Raw genomic sequence first — 16544 nt, 5'->3', positions numbered from 1 at the left:
TTATTGCCGTACCTCATAAAGATAATGAATTAACAGCATATGTAACTATTGATGGTGTCGAATTTTCCGAGGCAAAATTCCCGTATGATGAAGATGTTACGAAGCAAGAGGCATTCACTATATTAGACTCCGAGGAAGGATCGATTTTCTTACACTTGGCAACGAACTTAGTACCAGGACGTGATTTTGGCAACCTTTTAAAATCCAATTCAAACGGTACTTCTTTTGTCACCCTGGAGCACGCCGTTAATAGAAACACGTTCGGCTTGGTAGACTTTGAAAAAATTCAAGGTCTTGAAGGCATAATTCTCACCAACATTGTGTCAAATAGTGACAAGGTTGCTGAGAATAAGGAAGACAAACAATTGAAGACGAAGATCACCTTTAATGAGGGCTCGGATTGGAATTTTTTGAAACCTCCTCAAAAGGACTCCGAAGGAAAGAAGTTCCCTTGCGACTCTAAATCATTAGACAAGTGTTCGCTGCATTTGCATGGTTACACTGAACGTAAGGATGTTAGGGATACATATTCTTCTGGTTCCGCATTAGGAATGATGTTTGGTGTTGGGAACGTTGGAGCTAACCTTCTACCGTATGAAGAATGTTCTACTTTTTTGACCACTGATGGCGGTGAGACGTGGACTGAAGTTAAGAACACTCCCCACCAATGGGAATACGGTGACCATGGGGGGGTCTTAGTTTTAGTTCCCGAACACGCAGAAACTAATTCTATTTCCTATTCTACTGATTCTGGCAGGACTTGGAAAGATTATAAGTTCTGTGATGATGAAGTTTTAGTAAAGGATATAACTACGGTTCCTCGAGATTCTGCTCTGAGATTTTTATTATTTGGAGAAGCAAAGAATCTGGGAAGTGGTTCATTTAGAACGTACACAATCGATTTCAGAAACATCTTCGAGAGACAGTGTGACTTCGATAACACCGGAAAGAAAGATTCAGATTTCAAATACTCTCCTTTAGGTTCTCAAACCGGTTGCCTGTTTGGACATCGGACCGAATTTTTACGAAAGACCGATGAAAAGTGTTTTATTGGTACCATTCCACTTTCTGAATTCTCTAAAAACATCAAAAACTGTTCATGTACTCGGAAAGATTTTGAGTGTGATTACAACTATTATAAAGCTAACGACGGTACTTGTAAGTTAGTCGATGGTCTCACTCCCACCAATGCTACCGATATCTGTAAAAAGGAGCCTGACTTAATAGAGTATTTTAAATCTTCCGGCTACAGAAAGATCCCCCTATCAACTTGTGAGGGTGGTTTGAAACTGGATAGTTCTTTTACACCTTATCCTTGTCCAGGAAAAGAAGCCGAATTTAAAGAAAAATACTCTGTAAAAGCTGGTATTTATGCATTTGTTTATGTGACAATTCTTCTTCTTATTTTCTTTACAACATGGTTTGTATACGATAGAGGTATCAGAAGAAACGGGGGGTTTGCAAGATTTGAAGAAATTAGGTTAAATGACGATGGTCTGATAGAAAACAATAATACCGATAAAGTTGTGAACAAAATTGTAAAGGCAGGATTATTCCTTTCTTCAATTATTACGTTTGTATTCCAACACACGAAGGCAGGAATAGCTCAAGTTATTGCGAAAATAAGAGCAAGATTTAGCAATAGGGAAGGTCCGACCTATTCATCGTTGATGCACCATCAGTTTTCAAATGAAACAGATAACTTGCATGATGAAGGCATTGACGATTTGTCTAGTTCTGTTATCCAAGGTGATAATCTTGACATCGAGGACGAAGTTATACCATCTCCCCAACAAGAACACGCGTCGTATACAGATCAGCCAGCCGGAAACGAAGTTCCAAACACATTGTCAGCACATAGCGAAGAAGACGCCAACAGGCCTGACTCGGTGGATCCACGCGGCCATGACAAGTAAGAGAGTGTACTCCTGTCCACCAACAACTCTACGTATCTTCCATTAGGAAAAATGAATATAAACTTTCACCCAAAATCGTACCTTTTTCTTGAAGCAACCATCAACCAGCCATGAACGTAATCGTAAGGATAATATAATCTAAAGCAGATGCACATAACGTGTATTATAAACTGACTATATAAAAAATTAATGAAAACAAAAGCATTTTCTTCACCTTGAAATTGATCTTGAACTCTACATTGTTACATACAGACGATTTTGTTTTGCATTTTATGTATTAATGTAAGCTTAGAAGAATGGCACAATATAAAGATGCATGGTATTGCCAAATTCTACCTTTTTTTCATACACAGTCTCTGCCGCACACGATGTGACAGAAATTCCAAGTGATAGGAGCCAGAAGTGATAGGAGCCCAAAAAAGAACATATATAATTTACAGGAAACTGAATGTGTTGATCATTTCCTTTTCACCCTCGAAGCAAAGATAGGTAAATATGTTAAATATCATTGCAAAATTCCACAAAATTCAAGTTCAAGACGGTGTGAAGGTTTGGTATCGTGAAGCAGGATCAGCAGAAAACCCTACGATTTTATTGCTACATGGGTTCCCCACCTCCTCCAACATGTTCAGGAACCTCATTCCTTTATTAAGTACACACTTCCTCGTTATTGCCCCAGATCTACCTGGGTTTGGATTTACAGAGACACCTGACAACTATATGTTCAGCTTTGACACTCTAAGTGAGAGTGTCGGATATTTTCTAGGTGCTTTGAGGATCAAAAAGTGTTGTATTTATATATTTGATTATGGCTCTCCTGTAGGCTTCCGATTAGCTTTGAAGCACCCTTCTAAAATTACAGGTATTATTACCCAGAATGGTAATGCTTACGAAGAGGGCCTCGATGACCGATTTTGGGGTCCTTTGAAGAAATATTGGAAGTCGTATCAGAATGATCCGGTGTTTATTGAAGCTCTTGTTTCGTACGTTAGAGATCCGGCAAATGTTATTTCTCAGTACCATGACGGAGTGGCAGATATTGAATCCGTTGATCCCGCTGGTTATACTCTTGACATTGCCCTAATTCAACGCTCCGGCCAGACTGATATTCAAGTGAAATAATTCTTCGACTACCAGAATAATGTAAAGCTGTATCCGGCCTTTCAAACGTTTCTGAGAAATTCAAACGTTCCCGTACTGGTTGTATGGGGGGGCAAACGACACTATTTTTAGCGTTGCCGGGGCAGAAGCTTTTCGGAAAGACGTTGACAACCTAAAGATTGTTTACTATGACACTGGCCATTTTGCGCTCGAAACTCACGTAGTTGCCATTTCCGAAGAGATTATTAATATGTTTGCCGAAAACCATAGATAGTAAGTCGTTTATGATCACGATTTTCAAGTAGTTTTTTTCTACCTCTTTTTAACACATACGTAAGTTTCGATATGCACAAGAACTATTCCTAAGTATGAATAGATTCCTCATTATATTGCGTAAACAGACTAGTAGCAGAAATATTACCAATATAAACAATACTTGTACTGTGAACATACCAGTCAAAAAAATGTCGGTATTAGGCTTGACGGATAAAATTTGTAATGAGTTCTCCGGTTATCGTTTCAAATGGTCTCGTCTTTTTGTAAAAAGTAGGCCTTTGATAAGCCATTCTGAAGCTTTTTTCTTTAAAAATACCTGTTTTCCAAAAAATGAACGCCAAGGCGATTAAAACGAAATAGCTAAGGTGATTTTTCATTGAGCTTAAGAGCCCAAAAATTTACAAAATTATCATCACTCGGCCATTGAGAATTAACGGGAGCTTTCACTAAATCCAAAAGCTTTTGCTCAATTGGAAGTATCTGAACTAAATCTTGCAATATTTCTAATGCTAATGCATACTCAAATTGTTCAATATCTCCATGGAACCGCATAACTTGCTTGTATTTCAGAAGTATAATACATGAAACACACAGGGTTAACGATGCGGTTATTATAGGATAACAAAAATTCCAATCCAAATGTTTTCGCCTTTCTTTCTCATTGTTAGAAAATTTTTTTGTATAATAGCTCCATATTTCGTGAATTATTGACTTTGCCATGGTTACCACTTGTACAGATTTTCCACTGATTAGATATGGACGATATAATAGAAAAGAAGTCTGAACTCTTGAGCAGGAGAGCTCTAACATCGAAACTCTACTTCTGTAAAAAAGATGCTCTTCGAATATTGAAGAACCTTTCAACCGAGTAACCTGAATTGAAACTTGCTCAAACTCTCTCTCCAAGTTTATGAACTGAAGCTCGTTTATTGTATTGGAGGTATATAACTGTTGAAAAACCATTCCCTGTATCTCAGCCAGCTTGATTCTAAGTTGCGTAAAATCAAGTGAAAGCGCACTATTCTCATTACCAGAATGTAGTTCATAAGGCAAAGGTGTAGTAATATTTTGTGAAGTGATAAAGGGACTTCTTCCATGAATCGTTGCTAGCATGCAAGAAGAACACCACAGGTTCCAGAATAGTAGGATTACATCAATTCCGTAACCTTTCGATTCAAGGAACTCCTCGCATTTTTTACTGTTATTTAGGTTCAAAACAACAGCAAGCTGCAAAAAAATTTTGCTCAAAGATAGTTGGTCCTCTAAAGATATCATTATAGTAATGAAGCTTGCTATTAAAACGAGGCTGCAAAATCCATCGATTGTAGGACGGAGTAATAGATCAGAAACGAGAATTTTCGCGACATTATAGTACTTAAGCATTAGCCGTTGTTTTAGATAAGCCGTTCTCTAACAGAAGAGCGTAATTTTCTATATTGGAATGATTCAATAACTCTTTTTTTCGTATAGTTAACGATCCGAGGCACAATGCTGTTGAAAGTAAAAACCTTTCATCACTATTTCCTTGTGTAGATTCTAAATTTTTTCCATACCGATTTTCCAGTTCAAGTAGACGCAATTTTGGTATACCTGGTAGAGCGTGAAATTCGTTCTTAAATAGGACATCGATCATCCGAGACCTTGGAAGGGCGTAATCTTCGTCCTAGTTTCCTTAAATACATTATTTAATTCAGGATTAAACTTTAAATGTAGCATCAATGGCGACTCGTAGAAAAATAACAGTTTACGTTATTCTGTGAAATTTATAAGGCGACAACGCAACGTTGCACGATGAGCCCAGTGACCCCATGTAGAAAGCATCTTGATTTTCTGAAAGAAAGGAATATAAAGACTACTTTCCTAGCATACATGCAAACAAATATCAGGTGCAAGTTAAGCTCCGAAGATGCCTTACCTGAAATTTTTGTGGCAATCTTCCTTTTTATGCAACAGTTTTCCTTATACTTTCTGCTGGTCATTTGGAATTACGTATAGTTTGTCAAGGCACCTCTGTAAAAAAATAATATGTATCCTATCATTGCTTTTATGAGGAACTTGATGTTGCATTATAGTTCAAGCAATAGTATATCATGCGTGTATCCAAAGAACTTGAATTCTCTGTGATTAGAACTATTGATAAAGCAGTAAAATTAATCGGCTCTCTTTAACTGGCAATAAACGTTAGACTTATCTCCTGTGTGATCTTGTTATGGAGCATCTTTCTGGCGTCATTTATTATGAGCGAAGTAATCTACTATATGCCAATATTCCTAACATTGCATGTTGAGTGGGACTCTAAATTTCAAGCCGTAACGTTTATGGCTGCATCTATACTTGGTGTAACTGGAAGCTATTTTGCCCCAAAGTTGATAAGCATCGGATATTCTCCTAACAGAACTAAACAGGAGAGTGTGAACGAGTTAGACAAAATTGAAAGTAAATACGTAGAGACCGCAAAAAGAAACTCACTGTACAGTAATCAAGTTTTTCTGTCCATTTCCGCATTGTCTATTTCATTGGTAGGACAAGCATTTATGATTGGAGCATCCGAAGCTTTGAAACACAGATCAATGCCTACCACAAACTCAGGTATTTTTTTTTTCGGCAGGAGCGTCTATTACATTGTTAGGATATAACTTATTGGCCTCAAATATTCCGTCCCTTTTTTCCATGTGTATTGACCCAGGGCTTAAGATTCAATTGGTGCCCTCAATTGGAGCTATATCTGTGATTGGCAAGTTAGTGGTACCCGTTATACTGGCCGCCCTTTATAAAACGAGCCTAGGAATTTTAATTGAGGTCGGATTTTGTATGATTCTGGCGGTAGCTTCGATGCCGCCACTAATCTGGCTCAGAAAAATGGCGTCGAGTTTTATTGAGCACATGCTGATCACAAGTTTGATCCTCGTGTCGGAGACTATTGATTTACAATTTATCGCAGAACTTCTGTAGTTTGTTTTACTGCTATTCAATAGGTACAAACTAATATTATTGCAATATTATGGATTTTCTTATGAGTTCCCGTGCAGCACTATTTAAGTCTGTTGTAGGAAAACGCCAGCCTTTTCTCACATGAAATAGTATACCAACTACTCTTATCACTTTATTAGGTGATCAGCCTTGTAATATAAACAGATTCACCACTTTAAAAGTTTGCAAAAGACAAACTATGCAATATTTTTCTTACCATTTTATAGCGCATAGAGACAATTCAAGCCACAAACCCTCGTTTGAAGTTTTTCCATCACAAAACCATTCCATAAAGTTAGTTTACTATCCAGTCTTCCTCAATATTCTAGTTGAATTCACTTTTGGTTTATTGTATCACTTGGTAAACAACCTTCGTCTTCACGTGAGAAAGAAACGATTAAATATCTTCTTCATTTCTTTCAGAAAATTTATGTACTCCCTTTAAAGACAAAAACAACCGTCTAATCGACAAATGCTTGCTCAAAGTTAATAACAATTTTAATTGATTGCGTGTTCAATATGCTATTTTTAGGCTGCAGTTTTTTTAGGCTGCAGTTTTCTTTTCGTTCGCGAAGGTATATAAACTATAATGGAAAAAGGGAAAGGAACTTTTATTGACCGTGACTGTTGCTGCTGATAAGCTTAATTCAATACTATAAAGCAATACATATATATGTCAAAATCAATAAAAGTATCGAGTATCTCTTCATTAGCTTCATGGGCTACTAAGCCCTCTCCTATGTTAAGATATTTCCAAATTTGCTTATCTGTGGCTAACTTGATATTAGCACTTTTTGCTGCTAACACATGTTACTCAGTGGATCCAATCCTTAGATTGAGCGTAGCTGTTTCAATCATATCTTTGGTCTACCTTGTGGTAATGAATTTCTTACACGTTTTGTTAAATTTTGGTATGGAAATTTCTTTGACTATCCTATGGTTCGCTTCTTTCGTAACTTTGGTTTCTGATTTTGGTTTTACCTCATGCTCAAGTATGCCAGGCAGTATAAACTATTACTATCCAGGTCCTTGTAATCCTGCTTCTCCCTCATGCCCAAATATGCCACGCGGTATAAACTTTGACTATTCAGGTTCCTGTAAGATTGCTAAGATTGTCATTTTCATTGAAGCCATCATATTTATACTATCCCTAGCATCTACTTATGTTTCATATTCCATGGTCCTTTCTCAATGTAGGGAACATGGGTCAAGCACCAGATCTATTTTTAAGGCTGGTGTGAAAGCGTTACGCAATATTGTACAACGGTTGGAGGCTAGCCTCGAGGAAAGTGAATCTCTTCTGGATCTCGAAGCTGGGCAAAATGAAAAAGATGAAACAGAGGCCATTGAAAATTCGGTTGCTAGTGAGGATAATTCTCACATCGGATCTGAAAATGCGACCAATAACACAATTGAAGCTTCTGAATGCTAAGGAAAAGGAGACCTTTGGTGCCTGCTATTCCTGATGTTACTTGATAAAACTATTTTAAGTTTTAATGGTAGCAGAAGGTATTGAACATTTTGTAGTCAAAACCTTTACTTTTTTCTAGCTCCTATATTTTATTAAATCTAGAGTCGCTGTATAGGGCGTTTCTGTCGCCTTGTATATTCCTTTATAGTCATATACTATAATACTTCGTCTAAAAAGTAGTGCTCAGGAGCGTCAACTTGAACTTTGACTAATGACCTCTACAAGCATCTGCTTGAAAATAGCTACTATGCTATAATAATTGCAATAATTAAAGGATTTTATACATTTGAAAGTTTACTTAAATATAGAAAACTACTTACCAAGCTTGATATTCTTCTAAGTATTCAATTACGCGTGATGAGTTTTTGATTACAGCTTTGGCAGTTTGATTTCTAGCGGTGTCAACGAAAATAGGTGGACCGCAGCATACGACAGCAAGAGAACCAGGATGATTGACGGATCTATTTAACAATTCTTCAATGTTGGGTCTTCCCGCATGAAAAGTGGCAAATTCAAAATCGGTAGCAGAAACGCCATCTACAGGAAGAGATCGTTCCGTGCTTTCACTTTCAGAAAGAGCTTTCTCTGAGTTGTCGACAATAGAAGGAGTTTTCTCTGCTGTCATTTGACCATATTTGAGTTCTTTTGAGGCTCCTTCTGTAAAAGCTGTCTCATGCTTAGAATTGTAAATGTGAACCTGAACATTCAAATCTTTCAATACCATTAGTTCTTTTTTACACGCGTTGAGCATATCCAGTCCTCTCACTGCTACTACTAACTGCACAAAGTTTGTACCACTTGCAGCTGTTGTTTTCCCTAACGCAATAGCATGGGCAATTGGGCCAGGAAGCCCTGATCCACCTGCCAACAGTAAGATGTTATCAAAGCGATGAGCAGTGGATTTCGAACCATATGGTCCTTCGATGGCCAGTCTCATGGTAGCCTTCCCACCTTTTCTTTCAACAAACTTCCTTACTAGTTTCGTCACACCCTTTTTTGCTTTTAAAATTATGACCACTTCCCCATCGTTTACGCAAGAATCCATTACCGTAAATGGATGCGACTGCCAGAAGCACATGGGACGTAGGAAGGAAACGAAAACGTATTGTCCTGGTTTTGCCTTCCAAAATTTTTCCGATTTGCTTACTGTCACACGGACCAAATCAGAACCAACTAATTGTAGGTCAGCTTTAGGGAGCCCTAGAAGTGCGATTCTAGCAACACGTACAACTCTATCAACGCCCCAAATTGCTATTGCCGCGTAAATCCATTCGATACCGCTAAAGCTAGTAACATGTTCCCAACAGGTATAAAAAAATAGTGCGGCGAGTACTATATGAAGGGTTATAAAAGTTTCATAACAGTATCTCCTAAATGCCGCGATCGAAAAGAAAATCATCATTGCCGCTAAACAGGTGGCAGCAATACCAAACTTCCAATATATCATTACTCTAGCTGTTTCCCATCTTTTATAGAACAGGAAGTAGTTCGTAAAACCGGCAGCATGAATTATAGCGTCAAGAAACATCATTCTTCCTAGCCACTTGTGAAACACAATGAATGAAGTGTGCTTCAAACCAGAAATAAATTGGAGAAAGTTATTTCTTCCTGCAAATAGAATAATGAGTGGTAAGTGTGCAAAGGAAAGTATACCGCTTCTATATGCAACAAAATGTGCTACTTCTGCCCTATGAGCAGAGAATATGATGCGATAAGGGTCGTATTGATATTTGTAAGACATGAAAATGGTGTGGAGTATGAGATAGCCCAAAATAACCAAAGTTTCGAATCTAGTTGGAAGGTAACCAGTAATCACTTTCAAGTACGAGAAAGGTTCCGCGTGCTTTTTGCAAAGGGTCGGTAGAGTTGCATAACCTCTCACGTAATTAATCGACTTTTGCTTGAATATGATTTTTTTTAATGGGGTGTAATTCAAGAAACGAATTAAACCTGCAAAGAGCATGACGCCCACGAAATATGCACACATAATGCCTCCAAAGTAATAAGGAATATCATGATTATAGTAATAGCCATAATAAGCAGTATAATATGCTTGTCTTAATGTGGAATTGAGTCTGATAGGATATGTAATATTGATGTTAGGTTTGGGTTGATCTTGAATATAGTACGTTCCATTATCCAATGATGTATAAAACTCAGCATCAGTCATGTTCAGAAACTTTGCTGTGTAACAAAACTGCCTCATTTCCTCGAAGCCTTTTTCCAGGGTTTTGTTTGAATATCCTTTCTCATTCGTATCTTCGTAAAGACAGTAAAGCATCGATTGGATTGCCGGCTCATAACGACATATAGCAGACCCATTGAAACTCCAGTTTTCCTTACGTAAACCCACGTAGCATGAATATATCGATCTCCTCTCATGAGTATTTATTAGAGAGGTTTTACCTGGTGGAGCTTTTGCGACCGAAAACTGGAAGAATACAAGGAAAGATATAATATGCACCAACATCGTCATTCTGTCTAAGCTTATTCAGTCATTTAAAACATCAAGAAACTGGTAGAAGGATGATACAATCAGTTGCAATATTTTTCAGTTTTTCAGGAGTTTTATAAGGGAATTATTCGAAACTAAGAAGGACAAGAAAAGACCGATGGCCACAGATATTTTGTGCAACTTCAAGAATTATTGGGTTTCGAAGTAAATTGAGTACATCAGTTGGGAAATTACACTGGGCATTCATTATCCGAAGGCAGATGTGATTGCCTTAACGATGAAAAATTTTCTCTGTGACTCGAGAATTGTAAGCTCATTTTCACGACTAACCATCAGTACTAAAGGGATATATCGGAATCTTTCTCATCAGCCTTTCGCTCTTTTCATTGTTCTCTCAGGGTCCTTTGAAACCTGGTGCAATTGCTGTATTCGTTAATGCCTGCTTTAAAAAGGGTGCAAGTTTAAAACTCTAGCACGAAAAAAAAAAAGTTCTATCGGAAAAATAGTGACATCTGCTTAGAAAGCCAAGATCTTATCATGTACATATCACTTAAGGATTTGAATTATGTGTCCTAAAAAGCAGAACACCCCTCTTCTGGGAATTTTCTCTTCTACTTATGACAGAACTGGGTGTCAAGCACTGTTTACACACGTGCATCCTAATATATTCTATTCCAAAAATCAGCCACTCATTTCTTGATTTTCTTTACGGCGCTATTGATATAATCTTTCAAACTAAATTCTTTGTATTGCACAGGGCAAGTTGCAGGTCTGTGGATAGTATAAGATTGGTTGAAAATAAATTAGTAGTTTAAAATCCTTAAACAAGTGCACATTATTTGGTTTGATTATAGTTGCTTGTGGTAAGACGACAAAAAAATTTCCTTTCTTTGAGTGGATTTTATGAAATTCCAACTAAATATGAATTAAATAAGAGAGTTCCCTTGTATTTCGAATTATCGTTCAGAGGAATTTGTGATGATCATTCGGATACCAGTATTTATTATTATCAAACCATTAAAACCGGTACTTCAGAAAAAAAGCAAAAGGCCCAAAATGTTTAAAAATTTAAGCGTATTCATTAACGGTCATGCCCTATATAACCTCGTTCCATAATTTCACAAATTTCTCGTAATATTCTTTCTGAGATTCTGTAAATTCTATCAATTGTCCGTACTTTCCCTTCATATAATGTGTACAGTAGTTGTACATAACACATTCATTCTGTTGCGACCAGGGAGACTTATCAACATCGGGGATTATAATATTTTCAAGTTTTACAGGGGATTGATAGTACTTCTGTAATTCTTCAACACTCTTGTATTTAGCCGCGATATTATTATGCTTGATAAAATCATAATCCCAGCAGGCTTTTTTACAGACAGATAGACCGCCATTCAACCACAAAAGACTACCATGAACGTCTGTGTGAGATAGCTGGATAGAACAGATCATAGCGCTTTCTGGAGTCCTCGATTTCTCCAATTTTCCCACATTTGACGCCTCTACCGGATGAAAAGTAAATTCTTCTTTAGACATGAGCAAACTAAGCCAGAACCATTCTTTATCACCGTGAAAATATTCTTGAATGGGAGAAAACTGCAGCATTATAGCGATGGGTAAACAAAAAAAGTGTTTTTGCTTGTCGAATATCAATAAGCCGCTATCCATATGATGCTTTTGTTGCTTGAAAATCAAACTCTCTATTGCATTAGTTGCTATCTTATCGTTTAGGCTATTCTTCAACAATTCGAAGTCTTGTCCCGAATCCAAGGATATGCCCAAGCTATTATTAATTATTTGCTTCAAGACTTTGATCTGAAGTAAACTCAATTTGGAATTTGGAAAGCTTCTGTCCCTAAAAAAGAGTGTGCCAGTTCTTATAAACTCGTCCGTTTGATACAATGTATCCACTGGAGCGAAAGGTACGGTGTCAGAATCTAAAAAAATGGGTACTTGAAATGAGGAAAAGGTAATTGCCAGCCATTTATTCGAAAATCGTTTGAATTTTCCTAAATAGTCGTCACTTAACATGCTCTGTACGTCTAGAAACCACAATTCTTGAGGAGGATAATCCAAGGATGCGGATTCCCTTGCGGATATTATCAGGAGCTGTTGGTAGCGCTCATCTAAATCCGACTTATGGACAATTTCAATGGGCAGAGAATTATTCAACAGCCGCAAAGTCCTTATTAATCGAATCGTATCTGACACCAGGTAATCTGATACGCTCATTACGAGGCCCCTTGAATTCCTTTGGAGAGCTGAGTTCAACCAGTTTTCCCAGAATGGTTTATTGGCCTTAAACTCAACCGGCGAAGTTCCTGTGAAGGAATTGTTTTCAGTAGAAAAATGTAGCACCTGTCCACGATATACTGTTCCGTCAAATCGAGTATGAACTGGCCAAAAATCTTGAGATTCTCCCCCGTTTAAAGTTGTGAAGTTCATATACGGAAACAACCTGCTTTCTGCCTTACGAAGAAGAACAACTTCCTGATCATTATAAGTGACTTTGGAGCATTGTCGATACAAAAGTAAATTGGATAGCGATCGAGAGACCGTTTTCACATCTTTACGACCTCCATTCATGTAAGATACAAAATTTTTCCATTTGTTCGGTTCATAGAACTCATTTATCCAATTTACCTTCTCACTTTCTCCCGATTGGAGCAGTTTGGAAATGCAAAGCGACTTTTCAGAAAGATCATCTTCTCTGTGTGTTTCAAGACGGCTAGAAAGCAGACGTCCTCGGTAGAATCTAAATAGAAAAGTTAAAAATAGCGACAGTGTGATGAGCAATAGGGCCAGCTTCTTTGTTCTCCGTATGCGCAAAAGCATTCTTGCAGCAACCTTGTTTCTTAGGTGTGTTAAAAAAAAGTCAATTCTTCCTTTACTCCAAGGGTAAAAATTTCACGCCTCGAAAATTTCATCTTTCTCAGTGCTGCATGTGTCTTATGGTCATTTTACTGGTAGTCAAAGATCAGGATAATATAGGGCTGCTGCTTTATTCAAAGTGGCGCGATATTCTGAATTTCGGGAATGGAGATCGCACAATTAGTTAAAAGGTGATATTATCAAATGGCAAAGATTGCACTTTGGAATTAATTTTGATAATGTCAATATCTTTGAAATGTTCCGGTCATGATAGCATAGCACAATGCTTAACCGATTTCTCCTCATGAATAGCTGAAGCCTGGTCACGATAAGAGGCCTGAGTCTGGTGCAGATTGTAGGGTGTCCCACGTTATCTAAAGTGTAAAAATCACTTCAGTATCCGAGCTCTCATGAATAATTACTAGAGACATGCTTAAGGAGAGTACATAGTTAGTCTGTTTATTTGGGGGGGAGCAACCAACAACAAATCATCAAAGGCTGCTCTAGGTTTAACCCATATAAAGATTGCTAAACCACGTAAATAAGTGCTTGATGGTACATTCAGCGGTGTCAAAACTTTCCAAGTATCTATGGATCTTCCAAGAACATTTTTCCCAGTCAGTTCTGGAAGACGTACTTGTTAATGACAGGTGATTATAAAATGAGTTCGTTTTTCATAGCATTTCACCTTGTGTATACCTTTAGAGATGAACAGAAGCTAAAGTTGTAGCACGATACAGCCGCCGAGGTATGTAGATCGTCAAGGAGGTAACGGAATAGGTGAACATTGTGGCAACAAAGCAAGCGATTAAGAAAGCATAAGCCATTTAATGCTAATTCCTCGATTCGTATTTTTGCCATAATTTCATTTTTTTCACTAGCCGTCTCCTTTACGATGGGCTTCTATAGAATTAGATATCATATGAATATAAGAATGCTCCTCATTTGGATTGCATAAAAAAAATACTCAATATTTCGTATAAACAAACACAAACCTGAGCCTATAAGGATTTATCCTACGTAAAAGATGAAAATTTGTTGACTAAGAGCTATATGTGGTACGGATTCATTGGCTTATGTGGGCTTTCCACTCATGCAGGACTTCTATCAAGACTTGATTAACCTGTGACATTTCCTCTGTGGTGATCACATAAGGTGGCATGATGTAACACAGACAGTTAAAAGGCCGGATGTGTACACCTTTAGAAATAAACTTCTTTTGAAACCACTCAGGATCAGTCTTCTGGTAGAGTTCCACGATACCGACAGCGCCAATAACAGATACACGTTTAACAATAGTTCCAATGAGCCCGTTTTCAGGGGTTTTTATGTACTTGTACAATTCTCTGTAGATTTGACTTTCAATTCTAGACACTTGGTTTCTCCATTCGCCACGTAACAATATATCCATAGACTTTTCTGCGACGCTACATGCTAAGGCATTGCCCATGAACGTTGGACCGTGCATAAAGCAGCCACCAGTAGGGCTGTTTGGAGAAGAGATTCTGGAAGCGACTTTGTCGTTGACTACTACAGCACTCATGGTCATGTACCCACTAGTCAAGCCCTTTCCCACGCACATTATATCAGGAACAACATTCACCTGTTTAGCAGAACTGATGCCAAGTTTGTCCTGGTATTTTTGGCAGTGCTTGAATGCGAAGATCTCACCTGTTCTGCCAAATCCAGTGGCAATTTCATCCATGATAAATAAAACATCGTACTGGTTGCACAGCTTCTGAACTTCAATCAAAAATTGCGGGTGGTATGGTCTTAACCCTCCTGCACCCTGTAAGATAGGCTCCAAAATAACAGCACAAATCTCGTCGCTATGTAGTTCAAATTGCTTCTTAATGTCGTTGGCTTCTTCTTCATTCCAATGATCCTCAAAACCGTTCTGACTTGTTGGAAGTCCATCAATAATTGAAGGAGCCTGGGCAAAGATATTTTCACTGAGACGATCTTTGTAGATGTAGTGCATAGAATTTTCGGGGTCACACACGCTCATGGCACCAAAGGTGTCACCATGGTACCCGTTCTTGATTGTCAGAAACTTTGTTCTGTTTTTTGTAGCTTCCTCTGACATGTTTGCTTGCAGAGCCATCTTCAAAGCCACTTCGACCGCTACTGAGCCAGAATCTGCGAGAAAGCAATACTGCAAAGTAGGCTCGTCTATCACTTTTAGAAGTTTTTGCACAAGATTCACCGCTCCCTTGTGGGTGAACCCACCAAGAAGCACGTGAGAAAACTTGAGCATTTGGTTGGTAAGAGCTTCATTTAGTTCTGAATTATTATATCCATGAATAACACACCACCAGGACGACATAGCATCGATCACCTCGACGTCCACTGGTGAATCGGTGTCTAATACGAGCTTGCATCCATGAGCACTTTTCACCGGATAGACATTCAATGGAGATTTTAATGACGTGTAAGGATGCCAAATATGTTTTTTGTCGAAATCTAGCAGCTCCGTGACAGCTGGTGTATATGAAATTTCTTGAGACATTGATTGTTATTCTTGCGATATCGAAAGGGAGTTACACTGCCGACATCCTTCTGACCAAAAGAAAACAGAATGTACGAACAACGGCTATTTATAATTCGTAATTATTGAGCCAACCAAAATAAAATCCCGCTGGTAGTTCGTTTACTAAAGTATATAAAGAGATATACTTTTTACCAGAGACAGGACTGAGAAAAACACTCAAGAAAGCATCAACACAACAGTCATGAACAGCGAGTCTCAACAACAGCAACCAATCGTATTTGTCACCGGCACAGATACCGATGTCGGGAAAACCTTTGTATCAACATTGCTGGTACACAAATGGAAAGCTTCATACTGGAAACCTGTGCAAACTGGCATTGAGTCAGATCAAGGTGACTCCGAGACATTGAAAAAATTCGAAGCAGCCGCATCAACTTGGCAACCACGTATATTCACTCCCACTTATGAGTTGCAGAAGCCTCTATCTCCGCTCCAGGCCATGGAATATGAGCCTGAAGTTGACATCAAGTTGTTGGATTTTGTAGCTCCTGAAGAATGGGGCGCAGAGGACCCACTGGTGGTAGAGGGAGCTGGTGGAGTCTGCGTTCCCATTACTCGTAAATTGGAAATCACTACTGACCTGATCAAACATTTGATTGAGACTAGTAGTCATCCAGTGTACGTGGTTGTTGTGGCACGCAGTGGGCTGGGGACTTTAAATCATACCTTGCTGACATGGAATCATCTTTGCGACAACGGTTTGAGAGGCCACCTTTTTGGGGTCATTCTCAATGGAGAACCAAACGAAGGCAATGTGCAGGCGCTGGAGAAGTTCGGTGTCAACATTATGGCACAGGTAGTGCAATGTACTACGGCGAATGATATAGATATGGCGTTGCATGTGCTGCCATCAGTGGAGTCATTAATGACCCAACAAGACAACACATACTTAGATTAATTTAAGTAAAAAACCGCAATGCCTCCACCAAA

The 16544-nt window shown here is 38.4% G+C and overlaps 8 protein-coding genes across 8 annotated transcripts; 4 read left to right on the top strand and 4 right to left on the bottom strand.

Moving 5' to 3' along the window:
* Positions 1–551: 551 nt before the first annotated feature.
* On the top strand, positions 552–1916 carry SMKI14G3810 (uncharacterized protein; the record flags this gene model as incomplete). The annotated part of the gene is made up of 1 exon (XM_056225466.1): positions 552–1916. The coding sequence occupies one exon, from the start codon at positions 552–554 to the stop codon at positions 1914–1916; it is 1365 nt and encodes a 454-aa protein (XP_056079282.1).
* Positions 1917–2411: 495 nt separating this feature from the next.
* On the top strand, positions 2412–3038 carry SMKI14G3800 (alpha/beta fold hydrolase; the record flags this gene model as incomplete). The annotated part of the gene is made up of 1 exon (XM_056225465.1): positions 2412–3038. The coding sequence occupies one exon, from the start codon at positions 2412–2414 to the stop codon at positions 3036–3038; it is 627 nt and encodes a 208-aa protein (XP_056079281.1).
* A 615-nt stretch (positions 3039–3653) lies between these two features.
* Positions 3654–4676, bottom strand: PUL4 (Pul4p; the record flags this gene model as incomplete). Its single annotated transcript, XM_056225464.1, has 1 exon — positions 3654–4676. The coding sequence occupies one exon, from the start codon at positions 4674–4676 to the stop codon at positions 3654–3656; it is 1023 nt and encodes a 340-aa protein (XP_056079280.1).
* Positions 4677–6936: 2260 nt separating this feature from the next.
* Positions 6937–7695, top strand: SMKI14G3780 (uncharacterized protein; the record flags this gene model as incomplete). The annotated part of the gene is made up of 1 exon (XM_056225462.1): positions 6937–7695. The coding sequence occupies one exon, from the start codon at positions 6937–6939 to the stop codon at positions 7693–7695; it is 759 nt and encodes a 252-aa protein (XP_056079279.1).
* Positions 7696–8050: 355 nt separating this feature from the next.
* Positions 8051–10210, bottom strand: FRE4 (ferric-chelate reductase; the record flags this gene model as incomplete). The annotated part of the gene is made up of 1 exon (XM_056225461.1): positions 8051–10210. The coding sequence occupies one exon, from the start codon at positions 10208–10210 to the stop codon at positions 8051–8053; it is 2160 nt and encodes a 719-aa protein (XP_056079278.1).
* A 1074-nt stretch (positions 10211–11284) lies between these two features.
* On the bottom strand, positions 11285–13027 carry MNT4 (putative alpha-1,3-mannosyltransferase; the record flags this gene model as incomplete). The annotated part of the gene is made up of 1 exon (XM_056225460.1): positions 11285–13027. The coding sequence occupies one exon, from the start codon at positions 13025–13027 to the stop codon at positions 11285–11287; it is 1743 nt and encodes a 580-aa protein (XP_056079277.1).
* A 1102-nt stretch (positions 13028–14129) lies between these two features.
* Positions 14130–15572, bottom strand: BIO3 (adenosylmethionine-8-amino-7-oxononanoate transaminase; the record flags this gene model as incomplete). The annotated part of the gene is made up of 1 exon (XM_056225459.1): positions 14130–15572. One exon carries the CDS (start codon positions 15570–15572, stop codon positions 14130–14132), a length of 1443 nt encoding a protein of 480 aa, XP_056079276.1.
* A 223-nt stretch (positions 15573–15795) lies between these two features.
* BIO4 (dethiobiotin synthase) lies at positions 15796–16512 on the top strand (the record flags this gene model as incomplete). The annotated part of the gene is made up of 1 exon (XM_056225458.1): positions 15796–16512. One exon carries the CDS (start codon positions 15796–15798, stop codon positions 16510–16512), a length of 717 nt encoding a protein of 238 aa, XP_056079275.1.
* Between the last annotated feature and the right edge of the window lie 32 nt (positions 16513–16544).

This window comes from Saccharomyces mikatae, assembly GCF_947241705.1.
Source record: "Saccharomyces mikatae IFO 1815 strain IFO1815 genome assembly, chromosome: 14".
Classification (NCBI taxonomy): Eukaryota; Fungi; Ascomycota; class Saccharomycetes; order Saccharomycetales; family Saccharomycetaceae; genus Saccharomyces; species Saccharomyces mikatae.
This window is presented reverse-complemented; position numbering and strand designations above follow the sequence as displayed.